Source organism: Sciurus carolinensis, chromosome 18 (genome assembly GCF_902686445.1).
Source record: "Sciurus carolinensis chromosome 18, mSciCar1.2, whole genome shotgun sequence".
NCBI classification, from domain to species: Eukaryota; Metazoa; Chordata; class Mammalia; order Rodentia; family Sciuridae; genus Sciurus; species Sciurus carolinensis.
The window spans coordinates 15,789,318-15,812,700 of NC_062230.1; the positions used below are offsets into that span (position 1 = coordinate 15,789,318).

At 53.5% G+C, this 23,383-nt stretch overlaps 1 protein-coding gene across 1 annotated transcript in view; it reads right to left on the reverse strand.

The window, feature by feature from the left end:
- Fam20c (FAM20C golgi associated secretory pathway kinase) overlaps positions 1-23,383 on the reverse strand; it is a 53,994-nt gene that overhangs the window by 20,538 nt on the left and 10,073 nt on the right. Inside the window, exon 3 of the mRNA XM_047533927.1 lies at positions 21,129-21,207. Within this exon, the coding sequence (XP_047389883.1) occupies positions 21,129-21,207 (79 nt within the window). The remainder of the gene's footprint in view (positions 1-21,128; positions 21,208-23,383) is intronic.

The window sequence follows — 23,383 nt, forward strand, 5'->3', positions numbered from 1 at the left end:
CGGAATAAGGGGGCGTGCAGGAAGCTCGCTGCAGTGACCTCCCATGATTTCATGTCTTCCAAAGCTAGAGCCATCACTGTGGACATCCTACTAAGGGTCCTGCCCTGTAGGCATCCTGATACTCTCCAGGAATCCTGATTCCCATTTCCTGGTGCTCTAGGAACCCTCACAACCTCTGGGGACACAGCCTCCAGACCACACAGGATGGAAAGTACAGCCCAGTGTACACCATGATCCCAACACACCGGGCTGGGCAGGGGATGGGCTCATGGTATAAGGCCTTGCTCAGGTGGGGTGCTACAGCCCCTGCAGAGACCCCTGGGGAGCCAAAGCCTCACACCTCCCCAATGGATGTGTTCACCCCAGCTTAGTGGCAGACCTGGGCATGCTCAGATCTGTCTGATCCTGGTCTGTGGTGAGGAGTCCCAGCTCCAGGGTGTTCAAAGACAGCATGGCCATAGCTGCCTCTCATGCTATGGCCATGTCCTCCATCAGAGATGCATATTCCCTTCCATCTCACCTCTGTGGAGGAGAGTTGGTCTTTGGTCATGGCATCCCACTGGTAATGGCCAAAACCCGAGGAAAGCAAGCCGTGTGCCTGTGCCCGCCCAGGCCCCCCCCCCCCCCCCGCATGCTCCGAAAGAGCTGTAGCTGTGAATTCTGACCTGAGGTGGGGTCTGTTGTACCCACCATGGTGCAGCTGTCTACGTCTTTTAAAATGTGAAGGATTTGGGGCAGCCACCATGGGACCAAGGGACCACTACTTGCCACAGAAGGTTCTCTTGAACTGGAACCTGGCACTCATAGCAAAGCCTGACTGGGAAAAGCAAGTGGTTGACCTTTCTGGGTGCTGTTGTCCACCTGACCTCTCCCAGGTTCTTTCAATGACTCTACTCCATGGCAGCAAAGCAGGGCCTCCAGGCAGGATGTCTGGCAGGTCCACCTTGGCCTGGTCCCTGGGGTCACACTGGGGTGTGTCTGAGCCTTCCTAGCCCAATCTCCCTCTTTCCCCAGCTTTCCTCAGACCCTCCCTCATGGTCATTCAGACCTTAGGGACAACTTCCAGAAAACACCACAGTTGACTGAACTGTTGAAACTAAATGCCTGTCCTGGGCCCAGGTAGATGTATTGCATGGGGGTCACCCCTGTCTCTGATGCCTCGATACCCACTCAGCCCCAGTGAACCTGGGAGTCACCGGGGGAGATAAGAAAACTCTCATGCTGGCGGAATGTGGACCCTCAGATTGGAATCCTGGAGGTGGTGTCAGTTTTGACCACCAGGCTCCTCAGGCCACTTGGCTCCTCAGGCCACCTGGCTCTGGATATCTGGCAATGTGACCCCCTCCAGGAGTCATGACAGGGAGGGTGGTAACGAGCAGCTTCTGTTCAGGGCAGCCAAGCACCTACTGGGCTTCAGCCATTACTCCTTCCTGACTGTCCTAGAAGCTCAGCCTTATGGTACTGGGTGACAACTTGGCACTTCGCTGGGCCTGGTGGCAGCCAGGCAAATCTCAGTCCTCCACATTGTTGCTCCCACCCCTGCATACCCTTTCTATAGCAGACCTGCCTGGACATCAACACTCTGCAAGGCTGGGGGCGGAAGTGGTTGGCTCTCTGGTCAGAGAGCAGCCTGTGGGCCTTCTATGTTCAAGGCAAGTCTTGTGATGGGCCCGACATGTGTACCCACCAGGAATCGACACTGGTCAAGATGCAGGATCTGCCACTCCCCTCCCTGAACTCAAGTGACAATTGTTAGTCTGCCCGGCAGGCTAGGTACAGCTGCTCCACACATCTTCAAACCTACGCTGGTCACAGGCAAGGAGATCCACTTCCCAGGGGGACAGTCCCATGCTCACTAGCATGCCAGTGTCAAGGCTGACATGAATACTGCCAGGTGAACTGAGGGAGGCCGTGCCCTGGGCTGCCACCTGTTCTTGGCAGTTTGAACATCACTCACATGTGGTCTTTGCATGCACGGCAGCCTGCTCCCTGGGCACACAGGGGAGGAACTGCAGACACAGGGCCTCCTGCCAAGGTCAGGTGGAACTCTCCCTCTGTTCTGTTCATGCTCAGAATTGCTGGGCCTTAGTGGGTGACATTCACATTTTGAGGTCAGCTCCAGACAGCTCCCCAGGAGACCATCCCACACCTGCCAGTGCCTGGGGTCAGGGCTTATGACCCCTGGCTGTTGCTGTTTCAGTTCTCTCACAGACTGTCAGCTCCTTGGGGTGGTGCCCAGTTTAGTTGGCCCTGATAAGGCCTCTAGGCAGAGGCTGGTCAAGGTGGCACCTGAAGGAGAGGGCTCTGCCACCCAGCAGGACACAGCTAAGGAAAGGCATGCTGAGGCCTCGAAGGGAAGCTGGATCTCTGTGCGGTGCTGAGGACCCTTGGGGTCTGCACCAAACCAAGGGAGGGAAGAGAGGGCCAAAGAGGTGGGGGACACCAGAGAGGAGGGGGAAAGGAGAACTGAACAGCAGGGTCCACTTGCCCTTGATGCCCACGCCATAGTGAAAGGACAAGCTCCAGGTGGCCACTGCCTAACTGCTGTTGGGTCCCGGTCACCACAATGGCCAAAAGGATGGAGGTCTCAGAGCTATATCGGCTGCTATGGGAGGACTCTGAGGCCATGCTGAAGATCAGGGGATGTATGGGGACATTTCTGTGGTTGCCAATGGCAAGACTGGGTTGTCCCCCTCACAACTGAGGGCAAAGAGAGTCCTGTCGAGGCTGTGAGGAGGCTGAGGGGGTGTCAAGGCATCTTATGGAACCTAGCAGGCTGGTGCCCCTGATGCCCTCTCAGTGTGCCTGGAGGTTCTTGGCCTCCTTCCTGACCAGGGACCCAAGTGGCACTGCTGGCTCAGCATCAGGGCAGGCTTTGGAAAAGTACTGAACCTGCTGTGCCAGGTCGGGACAAGCCGGTGAACCAAGTCACCTGGCAACCTCCCCTTGCCCGGTCTCCAAGGATGGAGCACTCAGGTGTGGAGGGCAGGTGAAGGGTGTGGCCTCTTCTTCCAGGGTAAAAGCAAGACATTATCTGATACTTGGCTGGCTGAGCACCAAGAACACAAAACCGCCCTGATCATGGATGGGGACAAAGCACTGGGGATATAGGAGGAATAGGAGAGTTTGGTCTGGGTGCACTGGGAGCCCAGGGTCCAAGGTCACTAGCCCACTGCCCACCAGCTCCAGCAGCACAACCTCATGCCTCCAGATGCAGCTGCTGCAGCTCCACAGGGTGGAGAGGAGGCATTGCTCAGGGCAGAGCCTCACCCATGGCCTCACTGGGTCAAGGAGGGCTCTGGTGTTTTCTGCAGGGTGGGGGGGGGCAGGGTACCGTAAGAAAACAGGTTCAGAGGAGGGAGTCAGCTGAAATCAATCAACCCATGCAGTGGGTGAACTAAGGGGACCCCTATGGTCCACTGGGGGAGGGACTTACATCCTGAAGTCCACACGCAGATCCTTGAACCTTTATGTCTTCCCCATAAACCTCACAGGTGTTCACTGTAGGTGACAGACAAGGGATCAACACTCTGGGTTTGAGAAGGAGTCAGCTGTGCTGGTTGGGCAAGGGACATGATGGGCTAAAGGCAGATGGCTGACATACAGATAGCCTCCTAGCCTGTCTCGACACTTCTTGCTCCCAACACGTGGGGCCTCCTAGGTGAAGCAAGTGCCTTGTGGTTGTTCCCAAGTGGCTGATCCTACCCCTGAGGGTCCTTGGGGTTTCCATGGGCCCTGGGGCAGGGCTGAGGGGGTGTGGGGCTGCCACATCTTAGAGGACTGGTGAGAGCTCTGCAGCTGGCAGTGGACAGAGGCTGAGTGTCCATCCAGGTCCTTGCCTGACTCAGAGCAGGTAGGCCCTGGCAGGAGCCCCAGCACCTGTCTTCAGTTCTTCATAAGCCACTGACTCAATTGTGCACAAGGGAGCCACCAGCTGGGCACCTGCCAGGTGCCTAGGATGGGGCCTGGGGCTGCAGAGCATTGTGGCAGCCCCTCCCTGAGTCATCTGAGCAGAGTCCCCAAAGCAGACTTGAGACACCTACACTGTGGTCAAGACCCTAGGAGGCCCAAGGATGGGTACTTCTGGGTCCCTTCATGACTGCTCCAAGTTGGGCCCCCCCCGGGCCCCCCACCCTGGAGCTGCCAGTCCCTGAGATCCCTCAGCATTGCCCCTGAAGTCACAAGCCACAAGCTGACCAAGCCTGGTCGCACCTGACTTCGGTACTGAGCAGGCAGGAAAAGAAGTTGGTTCCAAGGCTAATGTCAAAACCACCAGTGGGCTGAGGGTGCCCCAAGGTGGACACCCCAGTGAAGGATGGTCCTGTGGCTACCACAGCTCGGGGGTTATGAAAGAAGGAAAAGGAGAGATCCAAAAGGACCAGGACCCCAGCAAGGTGCTAACATACCTCTCTCTGAACACCTAAGAATGTCTGGGCATCTCTGCTACTTGGAGGCCACACAGGACCCCAGAGGCCACTAGGAAGGTTGGCATCATGTGGAATGCTAAGCTGTGGACACCCATGAATATCAGTTGACGTTTCACAGAAGGGCTTTGCCTTCTCAGAGGCCTCACACAGCCTGGGACCATCCACAAACCTTCCTCCCCCAGAAGTGAACACCATACACCTTCCTTTAGAGGAATTTTCCTTAGCACTGATGAAAACACAATAAGTATTGATTATGCTCATTCATATTAAAGTGAGAATGACTTCTGTTCCCTGAAGATGCCCATGTCTGAATCCCCAAGCATGTGCCATGGTACCTTACAATGACAGAAGGGACTCTACTGATAAGTTATGAAGGATCCTGGGGTGGGGGGATCTTCTTGGTCATCCAGGAGGGCTTGATGCAAAGCACCAGGGACCTCCCAAGAGGATTTGAGGGAGATTTGACTACAAAAGATGCTGTCCTGCTAGCTTTGGAACTGAGAAAGGATCCATGAGCCAGGGCAGCAGGGAGAGGTGGAGACAGATTCTCAGGAGCCTCCCAGGGATCACAGCCTGCTGATTCAGTTAGGCTCTGACTCCCCATTATGAGAAGGGATCTGTACTGTTCGGATTGCCAAATTTGTGGTATTTGTTACAGCAGCAACAGGAAACTAATACAGATTTGTTGGCAACTATGGCAGGACAGATGGGCAAAGTGACTCAGCTCCAATTTGGTCATGTGGGGCTTCAGTCCCTCCTTGCAAGGACACATGGTTTCATTTAGGGCCCTACATGATCCAGAAATTCTCACTATAAAACCTTAGACTTCAGCCTGTCTCCAAAGATGAGGTGACAGAAAAGGGTTCTGGGATACAGCTGGACATCTTGGGGCACCCTACCCCGGGCCCAATCTCAGGGAGGCCAAAGTCCAAAGAAAACAGATGCTTCCTTTCTCCTGTAAACACGGCAGATCCCTGACTCACCAAACGAAGGCATGGAGGCAGCAATTAGCCTCTCCGTCCCGGGTAATCTTCTCATCACTCACAGCAGAAAACAGCCTCCTTGCAGTAATGGGATATATTAAGCTGTTTAATACCAGGTTTTCAGCGGGTGAATGTTCTGGAAGGTGAGGGGGCTTCTCCTTGGCAGTAGCTCAGCATGACGTTTAGTCAAGTGCACCAGATACTTTGTGCTAAATTTGGCTTCGCCTGTTCTAGACCATGGGCGGGGGGCATTGCTCATCTGTCTCATTTTCCCCTCAGGCACCTTGCTCACTCACCCCCTGGTCTCTCTTGGGTGCAGAGTCCTCAGTGGTCAGTGCCATCTGAGCTGGGGGTGGCTCTCGAGCCACTGTGGTTGTGGACAGGAGTCTGGGCGGTGTCGCACCTGCTCTTTCCACCTTTGGGGGGCAAGTTGGAGGGAACTTGAGAATGAGGATGGCAGGAGACCAGGAGGGATGGGGAGGGCAGCGATGTGTCAGGATTGTTTATGCACCAGCTGGAATCTATCACTGTCAAGTCCCCAGAAAAGGAATTCCTTAGAGTGAAGGGACACGGCACAACATGCAGGCAGAATGCACTCTCTAAACGCCTCTGCCCTGGAAAATGTGCCTTTCACATGTGTTCTACGGCAAACAGGGTTATGACCGAGACCTTCTAGTCCTGAGGTAAAGGGGCCCTTTGGCAAGAACAGTGGGCCATTGACTGTGCCAGCAGACTTGAGGGGGTGGGCACTGCTGCCTGGGAGTCCTGGGGTTGCTGCTCACCTGGCTTCAGTGCCCTTCTGCAACTAATGCTGCTGGCAGGTGGCATCCAGAAAAGCTTCCAGGACCAAGTTCAGGGAGGAGGTGTCTCAGCTATGGGGCCCTCAGTGGTGAGAGGGGCAGGGGCATATATGCTGAAGGCAGAAACAAAAAAAGGACCCTGCTCAGCAGGGCCAACCTTAGTGGATGCAGGAGGGGTGCAGTCAAGAGCGGAGGCTACACTGCGAAGAAGGTGGTTCCAGCAGGGGGTCGTCCATATCTGCCGCCTGTCTTTGCGATGCATTTGTTCTTGGCGGTGGAGACTGTGACCTCCTGGTGCCCATGGCCCCCAGGTTCTCTGTGGAGTGTTGCAGTCTCTTAAGGGAGGGGTGGGGATACAGGCCTGGCTCATTGGCCCTGCACTGAGCCAGGACTCTGGTGCCTGGGCCCAGTCTCTGCAGCTGCCTGGACTCTGGGTGTCTGTCTGGGTAGAGGGACCGGAGCCCTCACAGCACCCAAGAAAGAGGTCAAAGGCCTCTGAGCACATGGAGATTTCCAAGGAGCCTGAGGATTGGGGAGGGCAGGAAGCACCATGCCAAGATCACACAGGGCAGGGTCTCCTACTGACCTACTTCATTTTGACAAAATCCCTCCAACTGATGGGGGATTTTGAGGCCCACAGGGGGTTAGATGGTCTCCCTCCTGGGATTCTGTTACCCAGTGAGACCTGTGCAATAGACTGTGTTGGCTTTCCCACAGACTCAAGCAGTCTTCTTGGATGGCCAGAGCTTCAGAACCAAGCAGGAACTTGCAGGATTTCAGATGGCCACTAGGACCCTACACTCTGGCCAGATCGACCCCCTACCCGAGTCCCCTGCACCATGTTTGCAGAAACTAGAATGACAGCTCTTCAAAGTGGGATGCCGAAATTGAAAAATGACGGGTTTCTTTGGGTAAAAATTAACTGAAAGACTCTTCCTCTTATGGTCAATTTAATGAAAATCAATAAGAAGAGATTCAAAGATTTTTAACTATAAGGAAAGTCTGAACTCATTCCACTAAAAGATAATTGTGATGGTGAAGTCTTAATTTCAAAAGCAAAGGGGGGAAGGATTTGCTAGAAAGCATACGCTCTACTGTGGGTTATCTTTGTTGTTGTTTGTTTGTTTTTGTAGTGCTGGGGATGGAATCTAGGGCCTCACCAAGCTAGGCAACACTCTACCACTGAGCTACACACCCAGTTCCTCTAGTTTTCAAAACCTACCTGTCACTCATTCAGGATTCACAGCCATGGTCAAGGGAATGTGGCCAGAATGGGAGGTGTGGCCAGATGGGAGAGGGCGTGGCTAGAGTGGGAGAGGCCTGCCCTTCAGCTGCCTGAAAACAGGTGTACTCCCTTCTGGGTTTCACCTCTGTGGTTCATCATTTTATTTAAAGGTAATAAAATGACGGGATGACACGAACAACGGAGGGAGGGATTAAATATTTAGCATGGATGTTACTGCCAACATCTTGCTTTCCCTCCAAGAGTTCTCTTTAGAAAGTATCAATAGAGAAAATAAACTGCATTCAGAATGATGAGCTTGCATTTCAGCCCATTTTCTGGGCTTGTGGAAGATCTCAAGTCTGCAGAATTTCCTTTCGGGGCTTCACAAACAACCAGATCTGATCAAACCGCGTTTGAACAAAATTCCCTGACTTTCATTTTGCTCTCTGGTACGAGGAAAATGAAGAGCATATTTTCTCTCCCCTCTTTTCATCTTTCCTCCCTTCTGTGATGACTAGAACCAAGGCCCACACACCAGCATGAATCCAGCGATGTAGCGACCAAAGAAAAACAGACGATCTTGATATCGTGGTGGGGAGAATGTTTTTGGAGAAAATAACTTGCTTGCTTTAATTTTTGTAATTTCCAGGAGCCCCAGAGGAACATCCTCCCATGTGGTCAGGCAGTTGGGTCAAGGTCTGGCCAGAAAGGTGGTCAGAGAGGTTGGGGGCTGGCTGCCCAGGCTTGGCCAGCAGCTCTGAGCAGAGGCCATAGACTCAGGCTGTGGCCTCCCCATTTGAGGTTGGGCATGGTGGGCACAACTCAAGACTGTGCTCTCTGGGGGTTTTGCTCAGTTTTAACCACTGGTTCACCTCTCTGTCAGATTTCCACAACTGCTACCCTTTATCTTATTAAGCAAAGAAATCCCCAATTGCCACACAAGAGCAGGTAGATGGCTAACTACCATGGCCAGCCTCAATGCCATTCTGGTTACAACTAAGACCAGAGGTGTAGGGTGAGCCAGAGTGATCCCTGCTGCCAGAGGACCCATGCCAGCAGATTTGGGCTGAGCGACACTGTGATGACCTGTGCAAATAGGACCTGGGAGAAAAGAACAATCCCCAGTTACTTTGTCATGTCAGGGCCTCGACACTGGAGTCACACTGTGTCACAGACACAGTTCTGCAGTAGGATGACTGTGGGATGGTGGTCCCCAGCATTCTGGGCCCTTGTCTGTGAATGGAAAATGATGCTCCTTCACAGGGTCATAGGACTGTTAGCTCAGAGACCCTTGCAGCCAGTTCAGGGTTTGGGAGTCATGCATTAGTTGTCATTGTTCCTAAGCCCCCCACCATCCTGGGCTGGGTGGTTCCTAGCTAGCAAGTTCTGTGGGCTCAGGGGTCTCAGTGGCTGAGAGGCAGAGGAAGTGACTATCCTATGTAGGTGGACATGGGCACTTGGAAAGCAAAAGAAAGACCTGTAGGACCCCTGCTGAACAAAGCAGGGTTGGTGAGGGGAGAACCTCCTCCCAAGGCCCATGTTGTACTCCTGCTCAGTGAACCCCCGCCCCACCGCCCCCAGGATCATGTGCACATCTCATAGAACTCATTAACATCCACTTGTTCTCGATGACAATGCCTCATGGGGCTGACAGCCATCCTCTGATGGCATCCAAGGTCAAGGGGCTGAGGGCAGGCACAGGATAACAAGGAACCAAAGGCCAGGAAGGCTCAGAAGGGTACAGATTCTTTGCAGAGGCAGCACCTGTTGGCCTCCTCAGGCTCCAGGATTACCCTTATCCTGGGTTTGAGCCACCTGACTGTCCCTGATGCTGATACTCTGGCAATCCCAGGTCCTATACACATGGCTCCTCCCCAGCGCCTCCCTCAGCATCTCCTCTGCATCCATTAAAGCCCAGATCCAAAGAACTGCCCATGTCCAGCCCCGCTAAGGAGGTGACTTTGGGTCCTGTGTCTCATGGGGCTTTGCCACCAATGCCTTCACACTCCTGCACCATCTTCTAGGCCAGTATGGCTTCCTGCCATTGCTCCCCTGGGTGTCACTCAGTGGGTGCCCAAGGAGCATCTGAGAAAACAAAAGACCACTCAGAGGCATCGTGAGCATCAGAAGATGTCTTCTGCTCCAGGCAGAGCCTCTAGCATGACAGGTCATGTGTCTCCTGCTCAAAGCCAGGACCTCTTATATATAGCAGAAGGGTGAATCCTGCCGCGCTCTGGCCTCTAACCCTGCAGTTGGGATGCTGTGCTTTGGATCTGTGCTAGCTACCATCCCTGTCTTTCAGGCCTCAGTACATATACCACCTTCTAGATCACAGCCGAGTGGCCTGCCCAGAGTGGGTGCTCTGCAAAAACTGCAGGAGGAAGCCACGGACTCCATGGAATGAGCCTGCTTGGTTCTAGCCCATCTCTATCATGCTCCTCAGCTTGAATTCTCCCCATGGAATCTGTTCCTTTCAGAACCTTTCCCATTTATTTGTTCACATCTTTATCAACTATCTCCCACTGATATTTAAGCTCCACTCTAGGTGGGACCAGATGCATCCTACTTACTACGGAATCCTGACATGCTAGGTGGGAGCTGGGGATATAACAGAAAATGGAAAAACCTGTCACCCAAGACTGACAAGGGACACCTTTCAGACAGGGCAAGAAAGTCCCCCTGTGTACTGGAGTTCACTGCCTTGAGTGTGATCCCAAGCAGCCCAGATGGCATGAGGGGAGTCCAGCAACTACCCACTGAGTGGGTTGGGATCTGACTATGGGTCCTGGCCTGGCTTCCCTGCCAGGGCGGATGCTGAAGCTTCAGAAGACCAGGAGGCCCTGCCACAGTCACCACTGGGTGGGGAATGGGCCTGGAGATGGGCCTAAGCTGAATGTGGACACAAAAGGGTACTTGTCCACTTCTGGTCAGGCCCAGGCCACTACTGGCTCCACACCCACAACTAGCAATTGGGCAATCTGTTTGCTTTTGGGGCCTGGTGAAGGCTCAGTGCAGTCAAAACATGAATTATTTATCAGCAGGACAGCAAATCCTTGGAAATTCTTCCCCACTGGCTCCCCGGTCCTCAAAACCCTTTTATTTACCTAAGCCTTTCTCTGTGGGGGATGTGCCTAGAAGGTTTCCACCATGACCACTCCTCGGAGAATTACTGCTCAGCCTGCAAGACCCTGAAAGGCCTCCTGCTCACCCCAATGCCCACCCAAAGGTAACCTGCATGCCCAAAGACCCCTCACATGAGTTCTGCTCACCCAAGACTACTTTCAGGTCTCCACTCACCCTATGACCATGTGCAGGTCTCCTGTTTATCTCAAGACCCACCAAGAGGTAACCTGCACACCTGAAGGCCCCTCAAAGTTATACTGTGCACCCCAAGAAGGTCCCCTGAAAGGTCTCCTATTCACCCTAAGAGCCCTCACAGGTTTCCCATTCACCTGAGACCATTCCAAAGTCACCTGGTCACCCTAAGAGGTACTCAAGGGTACCTGCTCATTCCTAAACCCACTCAAAGCTCTCCCACCAGGGTTGCTAGACAACTGAAAATTTTCTCTTCTATTTCCCCCCAGTCCACACACCCTTAGCCCAGGGGTTGCAGATCTCTGCGTAGGAATGTGTTTGACCACAGCCCAAGTGCTGTCTCCCAAGGACTCTGTCACAGTCCAATCCCATGTGCTCAGCCCAGGTGCAAAGCCTGGGTTCTTGTGACAAATAGTGGGCCATCCTCTGGGAGGGTCTGTCCTGGGACCTCGTACACTCCCAGAGAGCAGGCCAATGGGTCTAGTGTCCACTCTCAGGCTCTGGACTCCCATTTTCTCTGATGGACTATTGTGTACTGCGACTGCACGCTAGGCCACAGGGTGTGGGCTATACTGAGTCTCTGCCACCAAAACTATCCCCCTTCATATGAGCACCAGAACTTCAAGGTTCCTGGAGGAAGCCTATGCTAGGTGGGATCAGCTGTGTCCACTGCTGGGCAGGTCTATTCTTTAGTCTCCTGAATACCACAGCATTTTTTGCAGGGGCATCTACCACAGTGAACACACTTGGATCAGGGACGATGTGAAATGCAGGTCCTCTGTACCTCAGTCTCCCCATTCTACCCCAGCTCCTGCCAGAGGACCGGAGAGAGCAGACACACTGCTTGGGTGGCCTCCCAGGTGGTCTCTGGTTGTTCTCAGGTGCTGCTCTGTGTCTCTGCAGAAGTATTTAATTTTGAGGATTTTAGTTTGCAGCAGGCTTGACTCTGCATGGGCTCTGGTCTCTGATTCATGCTGTATCCATTCTTGGTCCTCCTGAGGGGCATCAGTCAGTGGGGAGCTGTGCCCCAAATCCAGACGTCTTGCATCCAATTCCCTGATGCCCTGTCAGGGTCAAGGGCCTCCTACTCTGCCCTCTCCTTGACCTGTCCGTGCCCCAAACAGGAGCCCAACCAGGATTCCTGGCAATTTCTGCCATCTTGAGCAGCCTTGGTTCGCCCTCATTTGCTCCTTCATTCAGCAAATACAGCATGCACACTTGTGACAGAGTTAATGTGTACTCCAACCCCCTGTTCTTTCTCTGTCCTCTGAGAAGTCATATCTTGTCCCTCAGACCCCTGCTAGCTCCTTCTCTACCCTTGCTGGAGACCAGGTTTCCTGTCACCAAATAGAAGCACCAAGACGGGATGATCCGGACTGTGGCATCACATCTAGTCTCACTGGTACAATGAGAGTTCTGTGCCCAGCTTCATGCCCAGTGCCAGGGTAGACACCATTGCAGACCTCATGACTGTGGCAGGGATCCTCACTGATGTCCCAGCCAAGCACTAATGACCTCAGAGATTCTGAGCAAGTCACGCCTCGTATCTACTGAGCTTAGACTGGACCAGAATGGCCTGTAGGTTCTTGATCCGTCACCTGTCACCCCCATTTCCCAAGAGATCAATCAATGAAGGCTGGCTTCATGGGCCCAGCATGGAGAAGTGACCTGACAGGCCCTGGGTTGAGCTACACTATGGACACATGTCCTGCACAGAGAGGGCAGAGGGGCTGGAGTGGTGGGGAAGCCACCTGGTGTCCACACCCCAGTATGCTTAGCTCCTGCTCTTCTCTTGGAGACCAGGCCTGGAGTCTGGAGTTGAAGTTCCATTCATCCCTGGCTCAGCTGTGAGCTTACTAGGGACACTGCAGGCACACAAGAGGGTCAAAGGGGGCTTGTCCCAGGGCTTGTGAGGACCCCTGGAGGTTAGACATTGACAGCACTGGATAAAGTGCCCGAGTGGGGGTTGTAGGGCCTTGGGGTGCAGGTACTCAGAGGGTCGAGGCAGCTGCAACTAGGGTTAAAACCTATAACAACCATGTGAGTGGGCTGAGTAGCCTGTCAACGTGTCCCAGTGTGCCACACTGTGCCACCATTTCACAGGTGAGGACCCTGAGGCCAAAGGAAGCTGGCCAGGTCTCCATTATGTCCCATACCACATCCACCTCAAAAAGCATTTGTGGGTGCCTGAAAGGGATGGTGGTCTCTGTCCACTATACAGGGCCTGAGGTGCATATCTAATGGACCTTCAATAGAACGTCAATCAAAGCATGTGGCTCCCACAGCCAACATGCAGCAGGGAGCTGGACCCTCTTGAAGGACTGGCTTCTAGTGCCAGTCACAACAAGGCCTCCACAGAGTCCTCTCTATGCCCTGTACTTACAGTCTGCAAAGGCACACGCTTCAGGGTGAGGCATGGGAGGGCTCACTGTTAAACTCTCATTCTATTAATACTTCCTACGCCTTGCCCTCCCCAGATCCTGCACTGCTGTGGGGACACATGGGAACTGTGGAGGGCTTGCCCCACATCACCTTGCCTGCCCAGCCTCTCAGCACCAGGGGAAGCCTGCATGTTCCCAAGACCTCCCTGCACCTGGTCACCAGCTGCCACAAGCACTCGAGGGACAAATGTGACCTCCTGGTGAGCCTCAGCCCATCATTTCAGACGTGCCTATAAGGGTTCTGAGCAGCACATTTTGTGACTTTGTGCTCCCCCAGGCCTGTGCATGGTGTCCTCCTGCTTATGTCAGTCAATAAGTTTTTGCTGAGAAAGGGGACACCAGGGAGGGGCTCAGGGTCACAGACAGCCAATGTGTGGATCACTGTTTCCCAACCGAGAGGAGAGAGAGGGTCAGGGTGATGGCCACTAGAGGAAAATCATGCCTCTAACTGGAATGGACCACACATTTGGCAGGGGTCACTTCAGTTGTGATCATGGGCTGTACCAGCTTCCTATGCAGGTCAGTGGCCCAGTGCAAGGTCTCCAGGGGAAGTCTGACGCCAGGCCCCTGAGTCTCCATGCTGCATGTGACCACCTCTAAGAGAGGGGAGCCTGCTGCCACACTCCCGGATCTTGGCTCTGGGAGTTTCCTTGCCATGGCCCCAGCACCATGTTGAGTTATGGGAGTCGGTCAGATGGGACTAGGCATTGCTTCAAACCAACAAGATATTGCAGAGGAAGGGGCTGTTCACCATGGACCCTGCTCTCCTGCCTTCAACTCCTCTGCTCTGTACATGCTCTGCTGCCTGGAGAACAGGCCCTGGTGTGTACAGGAGGGCTCAGGTTTCTGCATTTGAAACACCCTTGCGGCCTTCTGGTTTCTCAGCAGCTGCCTGTGTTTACGCATTTTGGCTGCGAGGAATTCCTGGGCCTTGGGACAGCTGTTCACAGAGCGTTTCTCTGGAGACACAGGAACAGACATATATGTTTCTATTCTTTGCAAAAGGAGAGCCAAGTAGACCACCTGGGAGGGCCCTGCAGCCCATGAGGCCCATGGCTGAGTCAGAGCCCAAGTGCTCAGCCAAGACCCAGCAGGGAACGGAAATCAAGGGAGGTGAACAGGGAGGGGGGGACCCTACCCCAGGACCACAGCCCATCCCAGCTGCACATGCAAGATAAACTGGAGTGTTCAAGGTCCCTTCACCAGGAGGCAGTGCCTCCACATGCTCCCTGGGGAGCAGGAGCAGGGAACTCCAGGGCCCTCAGGAAAGACTCCCAGCCACAGCAGTGAGGATCCAAGCTCCTAGCTGACCTTTCCTCAGTGGCATGTTGCCCAGAGGGCCTGGAACTAAAGTCAGGGACCCTGGACTCAGGCCTTGGCCTGTGCTGCTCACTGTTTACCTTCAATTGAGCCTCAATTTCACCCTCCATGAATAATAAAAACAAGGCCTCCACACGGGTGACTGTAAAGGTTAGAGGACGTGATGTGTGCTGAAGAGTTCTGCCATTTACACAGTCACCCAACACCCATCGCCATTCAGCTGCTCACTGCCACCTAGTACCCCACAACCACCTACACCCACAAAACCCTACAGACACCCACTGCCCCATCACCCGACTCCCACAAGTCACTCAAATGCCCAGCCACCCCATTGCCCATAGCCACCCAGCACCCTACAGTCATGCAACTACTTATACTCACACCACCCTAATGCTACTCCTCTGTCTACAGACATCCAACACCATACAACCATGCAACTGTCCATCTATACAACACCCTGAGCCTCTCAATGCCAACAGCCATACAACACCCACAGTCACACCACTGCCTCAGGCATTGGCCTGTCAGCAGCATGGAGCAGAGACTAAAGTCTTGGTGCCTTGGGGAGGAAGTGACCGCTCAGGGCCTTGCCTTGCCAGCAGAGGCAGAGCCAGAATACAGCCCAGTGTGGTGGCTTCAGAGGGACCATCTCTCAGCCAGCCATGTAGAGATGCTGAAGAACAGGAGGGAGAGACACAAAGGTGGTGGAGAAGCTGTGTGCTCCCCTGTAGTAAAGCTAGCCTGCCAGGCGGGACTCGGGGTGAGAGCAGGTGGCCAGCAGGTATGCATATGTAGGCACAGAATAGAACTGTTACACATTATGGAATTAAGAGCAGGTCCTCTGGCCCATGTCTGCTGTGTAGTCCGTGTGGGGAAGTGGGGGTTAGCACAGGTGCCCCCAACTGTGCTGTGCACTGGTGGTCCACAGGATCTGGGAAGGCAGCCCCTCCTCCCATCTCAGATGCCCTCCCTCACCCACTAGGCTGTGGGATCTAGTGTCCTGGATCCCTGCTGCAGTGGCCGAGGCAGATGTGCTTCACAATCTGGGACCGGTTGGGATCCTCTCTGGGTGGCTCACAGTTGCTGTTTTCTGAGAGCCGCTGCACCAATGCACCAAAATTTCCTCTTCCCACTAACAGTGGGAAGTGAGAACCTAAAACCCAACAGGGCCAAGAACCAGTGGAACAGAAGGACTAGCCACAGCCGCTCTGCAGAGCACCCAGATCCACATTTCCTCCTGAGACATGGGATCTGGGCACAGTAGGGCATCTGAGCCTCCCACTCTGGCCTCACACAATGAAGATAACCAGGCCCAGAGTGGGCAATAGGTTTGACAGAGTGGCACAGCAAGGGGTGTGAACCCAAGACTTGACCTAGCAGCATTCCTTTAAGCTCCAGCACCATATGCTTCTCTGCCTGGACATCTCCAGTGGGAGCCTGAAGGCCATCAGTCACCCAGGCTGGAAGCCTCCTCAACTTCATGTACCCATGTCCTATCGCAGGGTACCTAGTGAAGGTTCCTCCCTCTCTCCACTCTCAGTCCTGCCAGCCCCTCCAATCCTCTCAACCCTGCCACCCTGCCTAACACTGCTGACTGCTGCTCCTGGGGAGAATACCAGGCACCAGCCCCCAAAAGGCCTCAGGATCTGGCCTTGCAGGCGGTGTTCAGACCAAGGACTGCTGGACTCCACAGTGGTAATGGGTTGTTCTGCAATTGTGCTCCAACATGGTATTGCCGCCACAGGCAGCCAGCAGGCACTTGAGGTGCAGCTAGAGATGGAGAAGCCACAGTGCAATCTTATCTCATAGCTGATTTCACTGTAGACTGCTGTCTGCCACATTGGACCCTTGGACAGCACAGCCCAGCCCTGCGGAGGTTCTCTGTCCTGTACAGTGTTCCCCTGACCTGCGGGCTCTTGCACAGACTGGTCCTGTGCTTAAAGGGAATGACCTTCACTTGACCTTCACAATCACAATGAGGCTCAGCTGGAGGCTGCTTCCACCACACACTCCTGCTCAGCTGTTCTTTCCTCAGCCCGACCCTTTGGGCAGTGGAGCTTGTGGGTACCACCCCAGCTTGCCTAGGCTGTCACTCATTCTGCACACATCCGTGAGCAGCAGGCACTGGCTGCCTTGATGGCTGGGTATGCACTGCTCTCCTGACAGCAGCAGGAATGTTTAGAGAGCTGCTGGAGAGGACCCATGGCCAGGGCCTGAGGCTTCCCCATGAGCCCCAGGGTTGAATCATGTCTGCGTTCCCAGCAGAGGCTTGATGAATGTCATGGAATTAGCGGGATGAATACTTCTGCTGGGATGTGGTCATGGCTGCATCATGGCAGCTGTGGGCATACCTGGAAGGTTCCTTTCCAAGAAGCAGGTAGTGTAAAGACACCGTTGGGCATACTAGCTCAATGCTCCCTGAGTCAACCAAGTTCTCAGCTGCCTTCAGGAGAAAGCATGTCCTATAGCCTTACACCTGCATGGGGCCTCGAGACTTTTGTACAAGGCCTTGTTGACAGGTGGGTAAACTGAGTTCTGTGGGGACAGTTTGTCCTAGAGGACATACAGCAAGAATGGAGGCTCAGAATCATGGACTTACTAGGTTTCCAAAAGCAGCTGCTCTGCCAGCTCTGCCCAGGTGCACCTGCACCATGGTTCCCCCAAAATCTGAGTGCTCCATTAGCATAAACACTGCACCAAGAGCACGTGAGGCAATGAAAATAAATAGAATGGACACTTAGGAATCCAAGCTCATGCTTCAAGACACACGTATATGCTGGAAGTCTTATATTCAGAGTGTTTCAAGAACTCTCGCCACTTAAGAGAAAAAGAGACAAATAATCCAAGTGAAGAAATGGCACAAACTCCAAACTGAAGTCTTCAAAGAAGATACACAAATGGTCAAGCTTGTGAAAAGGCGCTTGATGACACTAGTCATCACCATAAGATTCCAACTCACACACACCACGATGACCAAGATCAAAATGGCGCAGCTGGGGTGCAAACCAGACCCAAGCAATTAAACACAGTTTTTACATGACTTGGCATCTGCTCCTAGGTACATGTCCAAGAGAATCGAAAATGTCCATGCAAACCTTGAGCATGAATGTTCAAAGCAGGATTATTCACTACAGGCAATGTGGTTATCTCCAATCTCAGTCCCATTGACAGGTGAATGCATAAGCGAGATGTGACCCATATGTACAATGGAAGATCACTCAGCAGTAAGAAGGAATGAAGCCTGACACACGCCACAGCACGGATGGACCATGAAACATTTCATGCGAAATAAGCCAGTCACAAACAAGGCACACTGTAAAACTCCACGTCTGTGAAAGTCCAGAGTAAATAAATCTACAGAGAGGCTGAAAGGGGATTAGAGCTTGGGATGGGCTGGGAGGACCAGGGGGCTGGTGAGCAATGAAAATTTTAAGAGATTTCTTTTTGGAATAATGAAAAATTGATTTAAATTGACAGTGGTGATGTGGCACGACTCTGTCAATAGACTAACGGCTACTGTACTGCAGACTCTTAGTGGGGGAATTTATGGTCTGTGATTACATCTCAATAAAGCTGTTTTTAAAAAAGCTTAAGTACTCACTTTAGCACAAAAGCAAGACTCTCCAGGAACTCAGGACTGACGTGCTGTTTCATGTTTTCAAGGTCTACTAATACACGACCACTGACCCTTCCATGATTCCCTTAGACCTGCCCATCATGCTGAGGGACCCCCAGGCACTGCCTCTGGTGCTGTTCTCTTGATGCTTTCGACTTAGACCCATTATAATCCCAGAGGCAAAGTGCTATGCCCATCTAATTAATTCTCAATACTCTCCTGAGAACTTAGGCAGCGAAGGACTTTCTCCCAGGAGAAAGTTCTTTCTTAAGGAGAACTGTTAATCATGGATTTTAATTTCTTAATGTGCTGGTCAGGAACCACAGCTGTTTTCGTATTCAAACCACAGTCACCATGGAATAAGAACTCTGTGGGCAGCAGCCTGAGGTCATTGGGGTGAGGAGGGTTCCAGGTGCCTGGGAATGCCTGGACTGACCCAGGGAGATGCAGCAAGAAGAGCAGGCCAGGAGGCCCTCTAGCATGGGTCTCCACCTCCATTCCCACTCCTTAATGGTTCAGAGGAGGAACCCAGGTTGGCCTCAGGGAATGCAAAGCCTTGCTATGGCCAGCCTTGCACACATTCCCCAATTGCTACAGAATCTCAACCCTGTTTCCACACCATATTCTAACAGGCCTCAACTCACATCAGCCCATGCCTCACACCAGCCTCACTGCCTCTTCCATAGCCTAGGCCCTCCCGAGGCCTGGGCCTTTGATATCTGGAGTGGCTAGACTCCACCCGGGAGCCCTGGAGTCAGGGCCTACCCACAGAAGGTCACTTGACCTCAGAACTCAGCCCCTGTGTGTACATTGTGGGTTGTGACAATGCCTGCCAGGCAGTGGGTGGACACTGGCTCCATCTGCTTCTCAGAGCTCCTGTCCCCTCATCTTCATGTGACAGTAGGCAGTATGCCCTGCAGATACATCATGGGGATGAATAAGCATCATGGTCTGTGAGCAGACCCTCGGCACAGAGCGTCCATGCTGCAGGATGCGGGTAGAAGCAGCCCTGCAGAGCGGCAGCATTAGACACCATTGCTGCTGTTGACCACAGCTGGCTGGCCCAGTTTTGCAGAGCAGAAGCTGGGTCTTGGGTGCTCACAGGGACAGGAGAAGCACCAGAACGCAGAACTTCGCCACTCTCCACTGGCCAGGCCACCTGAACTCATAGGACTGGCTCGCCTGAAACTTCAAGCCCCGTGGAGGTCTCCCACACGCTGCTCAATATACCTGGGAGCATCAGCAGACTGGAAAAGCACCCCTCGAGGAGAGCAGAACTCTGTCTCCCGGATTTACCACCCACTCCCACCTCCAGCACAGCTTGGGGGCTGGAGACGTCACTTACAGCTGTTATCCTGGATTTTGGACAGCAGCTGCCTGTCCAGGCTCATTTATTCACCTGGCCTAGCCTGGCTCCTCAGTGGTGCCCCCAACATTAGAGAATGGGAGCCTTAAAATAGCCCCACCAGAGAGGCTGAGAGCTCTCACAGCTGATCTTCCTGAGCCAGAGATGTGAGATGTGAAGAAGTCAGGGAGGTCTGTTTCCTACCACCTGCTGGGATGTCCCCAGAGGACCCACACTGGCCCCAGTCACACACCCCTCCTCTTGTGCAGACGACTCCTGCCCAGCTCACAAGGGTCAGGTGGGGGCAGCACAACCAGATGGTTGTCCACACTGCTTCCAGTCACAAAGGGGCTGTGTCCACCCATGTACCCCACTGGGACCAGTCTGCAGTCCTCTCCATGGGACGGATTCATAGGATGTCATGAATTCCACTTCCATCCATGAAATCAGGGAAGAAGCCCCATTATTGCACAGCCAATAAAGACACGTCAGCCCCAGCAGCCCCAGCATACACTTGCCAGCCTCACTCGGCCCCATGTCCAGAGGGACCAGTGCAGGGAGCCTTCATTTCAGCCCACAGCATGTGTTCCTGGTCTCTCTTTCATTTCCCTGGATAGCCTTTCCTTAGAGAGGCAATGGGTGGTGCTAAGCCCCAGGCTCCTGAAGTCCCGCAACTGAGGCAGGCAGAAAGGATCCTTGGGAAGACTCCCCTCTTTGAGTCCTCCCAGGACATCTGTCTGGAGACATGAAATGCCCAGAACTGCAAAATATCTTAAGGTTCTGAATTAGTTGTCATTTTTAAACATTTGAATGTTAAAAAGGAAAACCCCCTGCATTTGTAGCTTATCTTGAAAGTTAGAAATCAGGCCAGATGGCCAAGGTCTGATGAGTCAATGGACAGCTGGACCCTTCTGGTGGAACTCACACCCCTGGTGCCACCATCTCTGTCTAGCCCCACAGTCTCTCCTGAGACCTGTGTGTGCTCCTGGACACTTGGGCTGCAAACTATGTTTAAACAAGGAATCTTCTGTCAGTGCAAAAATGCCTCATTTGCAACTAACAGAAGGTATTGTACGTGCTGGGATCCCTTGAGGTATCTGAGCCCTGGGACCATCAGAGTGGACGTCACAAACCACAAAGTCATCTGCTTTCCTGGGCGGTCACAGTGTCCCACGGACTTTGGTGATGTGGTTTCTATTTCATCTACAAGGGGGCAGATTGTAGGCAGCCGGTTGACTCTAGCTGCCACCGCTAGCCTGCCTTTTCTTGGCACTCAGTTTTTCATTACTCCTGTACTGTGTGGGCCACCATGAGACCAGGACCACAGGACGAATATGAGACAGAACAGCCACATGCACAGCCCTTGAGTCAGAAAGCCCATATCCCCATTCCAGGAGGCTTCCTTGGTGTCCATGCCTCCATCTTCTGTAACTGAAAATCCAAACACCCTCACCGGGAAGGTGGCCCCCTGACAGGTTTTCAGGTACATAATGCTGATGCAGGTGGGAACAGTGGACTGGAAGAGCAAGGACGCAGGTCACTCTGTCTGCCTCTTCAGCCTCTACCACAGTCCACCCAAGACCTCCTTGCAGAACACACTGCCTCCCCCACTGCACACTCCACCTACCCCCATACTTGCCCGGTGGAGGCACTTACTTCATGGGTTTGAACAGTGCTTGCCCGTAGTTCTGGAACGTCATGATGAGCTTGAGCTGTGTGCCCCCTGACTTCATGGCTGCAGGGAGGAAGGAGAGAAAAACAGGGTCATTGGCTGCCTCAGGCCCCTTACTGGCTCTCACAGGGCCTGAGGATAGATGCACAGGCCAGCTTGCCACTCTATCTTCTAGTCAGCTGGGGTCCTCTGGCTAAAGGACCTCCCCATTCTGCTTGGGAAGGGTGGAGATTCAGCAGGGAAGTCCCGCTGGCTGGCGTAGACGCCTCCTGTTCCAGCTGTGGGAGCTAGGTGGACTCCTGCTGATTCCAGCTGGAGGTCCCAGCAGGATTATGTGTAAGTGTGGGGAAGAGTATGTCTAGCAGTGTGGGTAGGGGTGTGTGTGTAGGTCCTAGCCACAGCACCAAGGGCCTGATTTTTAGCAGGGATGGCTAGGTGTGCTTACCTGCCAGCACATACGTGCACATTCACACCCCTACCCACACACATACACCCTGCACACACTCCTAAATACACACACGCATGTTCATAAACATCTACACATTCCTGCACACAGGCATATGTATACACAACTACACATACTACTACACACATGAATGTACTACCACCTCCCTGCAACACATATGCACACTCCACTGTGGCCTAGAACAGAGTGAAGACCCTCCAGGTCAAGCTCCTGGGATCTGCAGGGAGAGTCTGAGGAGATTATAAAGACCCTTAGGTGGGAGGCACCTCTGTCATTAGGACATGGTGGGGTATGGAAGCTTCCAGAAACTTCCAGAAGGCACCCGTTTCCAGCATCTCATCAGCTCAGAAGGTTGAAGAATTCCCCAAAGAACCCCTTTCCTGAACCTTGGATTTTCTTTTCTGCCGATGGAGCAGAAGGAAAGAAATTTTCCAGTTTGGGGTCACAGTGAGGGCCCCAGGCCACCAGGATGCAAAGCTGGGAATGGGGTTACCCCACAGCACAAGCTGGCCAGGGCCACACACATGGGAGCTTATCTAGTGTGTGCAGAAGTCTACTGTGTCCACACTGGGCCCTGGCCACACAATAATGTCACAGGTGTGACCAAAAGCCAGGTGTGCTGGCCAGAGTCTGCACTGTACAGGGTGGGCAGGATGCACATTACAAATTGCAGGCTGCTGGAGGCAGGAGGCAAAGTATGCATGCATTGGGGCCTGAGGGGTGGCCTTTCTGGGAGAAAGGAACAGAGCTTGCACAACAGAGGCAGAGCAAACAGTCCCTGGAAGAGGAGAGCTGATGCCCTTGGGTCTGAAAAACTGTTGCTGCTGCCCACTGCAGTGGTGGTGGGGCCTGTGGGGTTCCCAGGTGCCAATCTGGCAGCTGGAGGCTGAAGATGAAAGCCAGAGCCCAGGAGAGGCTGGGCTGGAGCAATAGCAACAGAGGGAGGTGGACATGGAAGGATGAGAAGCCCAGGAAAGACCCAGGTTCTGAGGAGCTCTTTGGTGGAGTGGTGTGGGGTGTGGAGGAGTGACCAGGATGACCCTTAGGTCTCAGCTGAAGCTACTGTTTGGCTGGAGGAGAGCAGAGGAAGAGAAAGCCTAGACAAGTGGGGAGGATGGCAGCAACCTGGGCTAGATGCAGGTGGGCCAGCAGCATGAGGTTCTGAGCACATTCCCACGAGTGAGAAAAGTCTCAGGCAGGAAGGTCACCTGGGGGCGGAGTGTGGAGAATGCGGTGTGCACCAGTGCTTCTTTAGGGAGAGAAAAGGCCAACCAGGGGGCCAGGCCGTGCTGTGTGCAGGAACCTGCTCAGAGGATCAGGTGAGATCATGGCAGACTGGTCTGGGGTCTCTGGGGACTTGAAGGGAGACTGAAAATGATGGGAGGGGAGTGAAGGGGAGGAACAGATGTCTGTTCCTTCATGTGGCTGGTTGGCATGTGCATGTGCTGTGAGAACAAGGCCTGGAGGGAGAAGGGCCAGTGCAGGGCCAGGTTTTTCTGGAGGTGGCCACAGGTATAGGGCAGGATGCCAGCAGATGGGTCAGTTTGTAGGTTTGGTGGAGGAAAGTCCAGGGGGCTCCCCATCAGCCCTGAGGTTTGCTCAGCTTTCCTAGGCTGGGCATGCTGGAGGGGAGAGATCTTCACCTTTCCAGCCTCAGTTTCCCCTTTTTGCTAAAGGGGGCTCAGCATGTCCACCCAGCCTCTTCACAAAGAAGGGCCCCAGGTCGCTCACCTGCAGAGGGAGCATGTATTGCTGCTAGGTTAAGTGGGGACC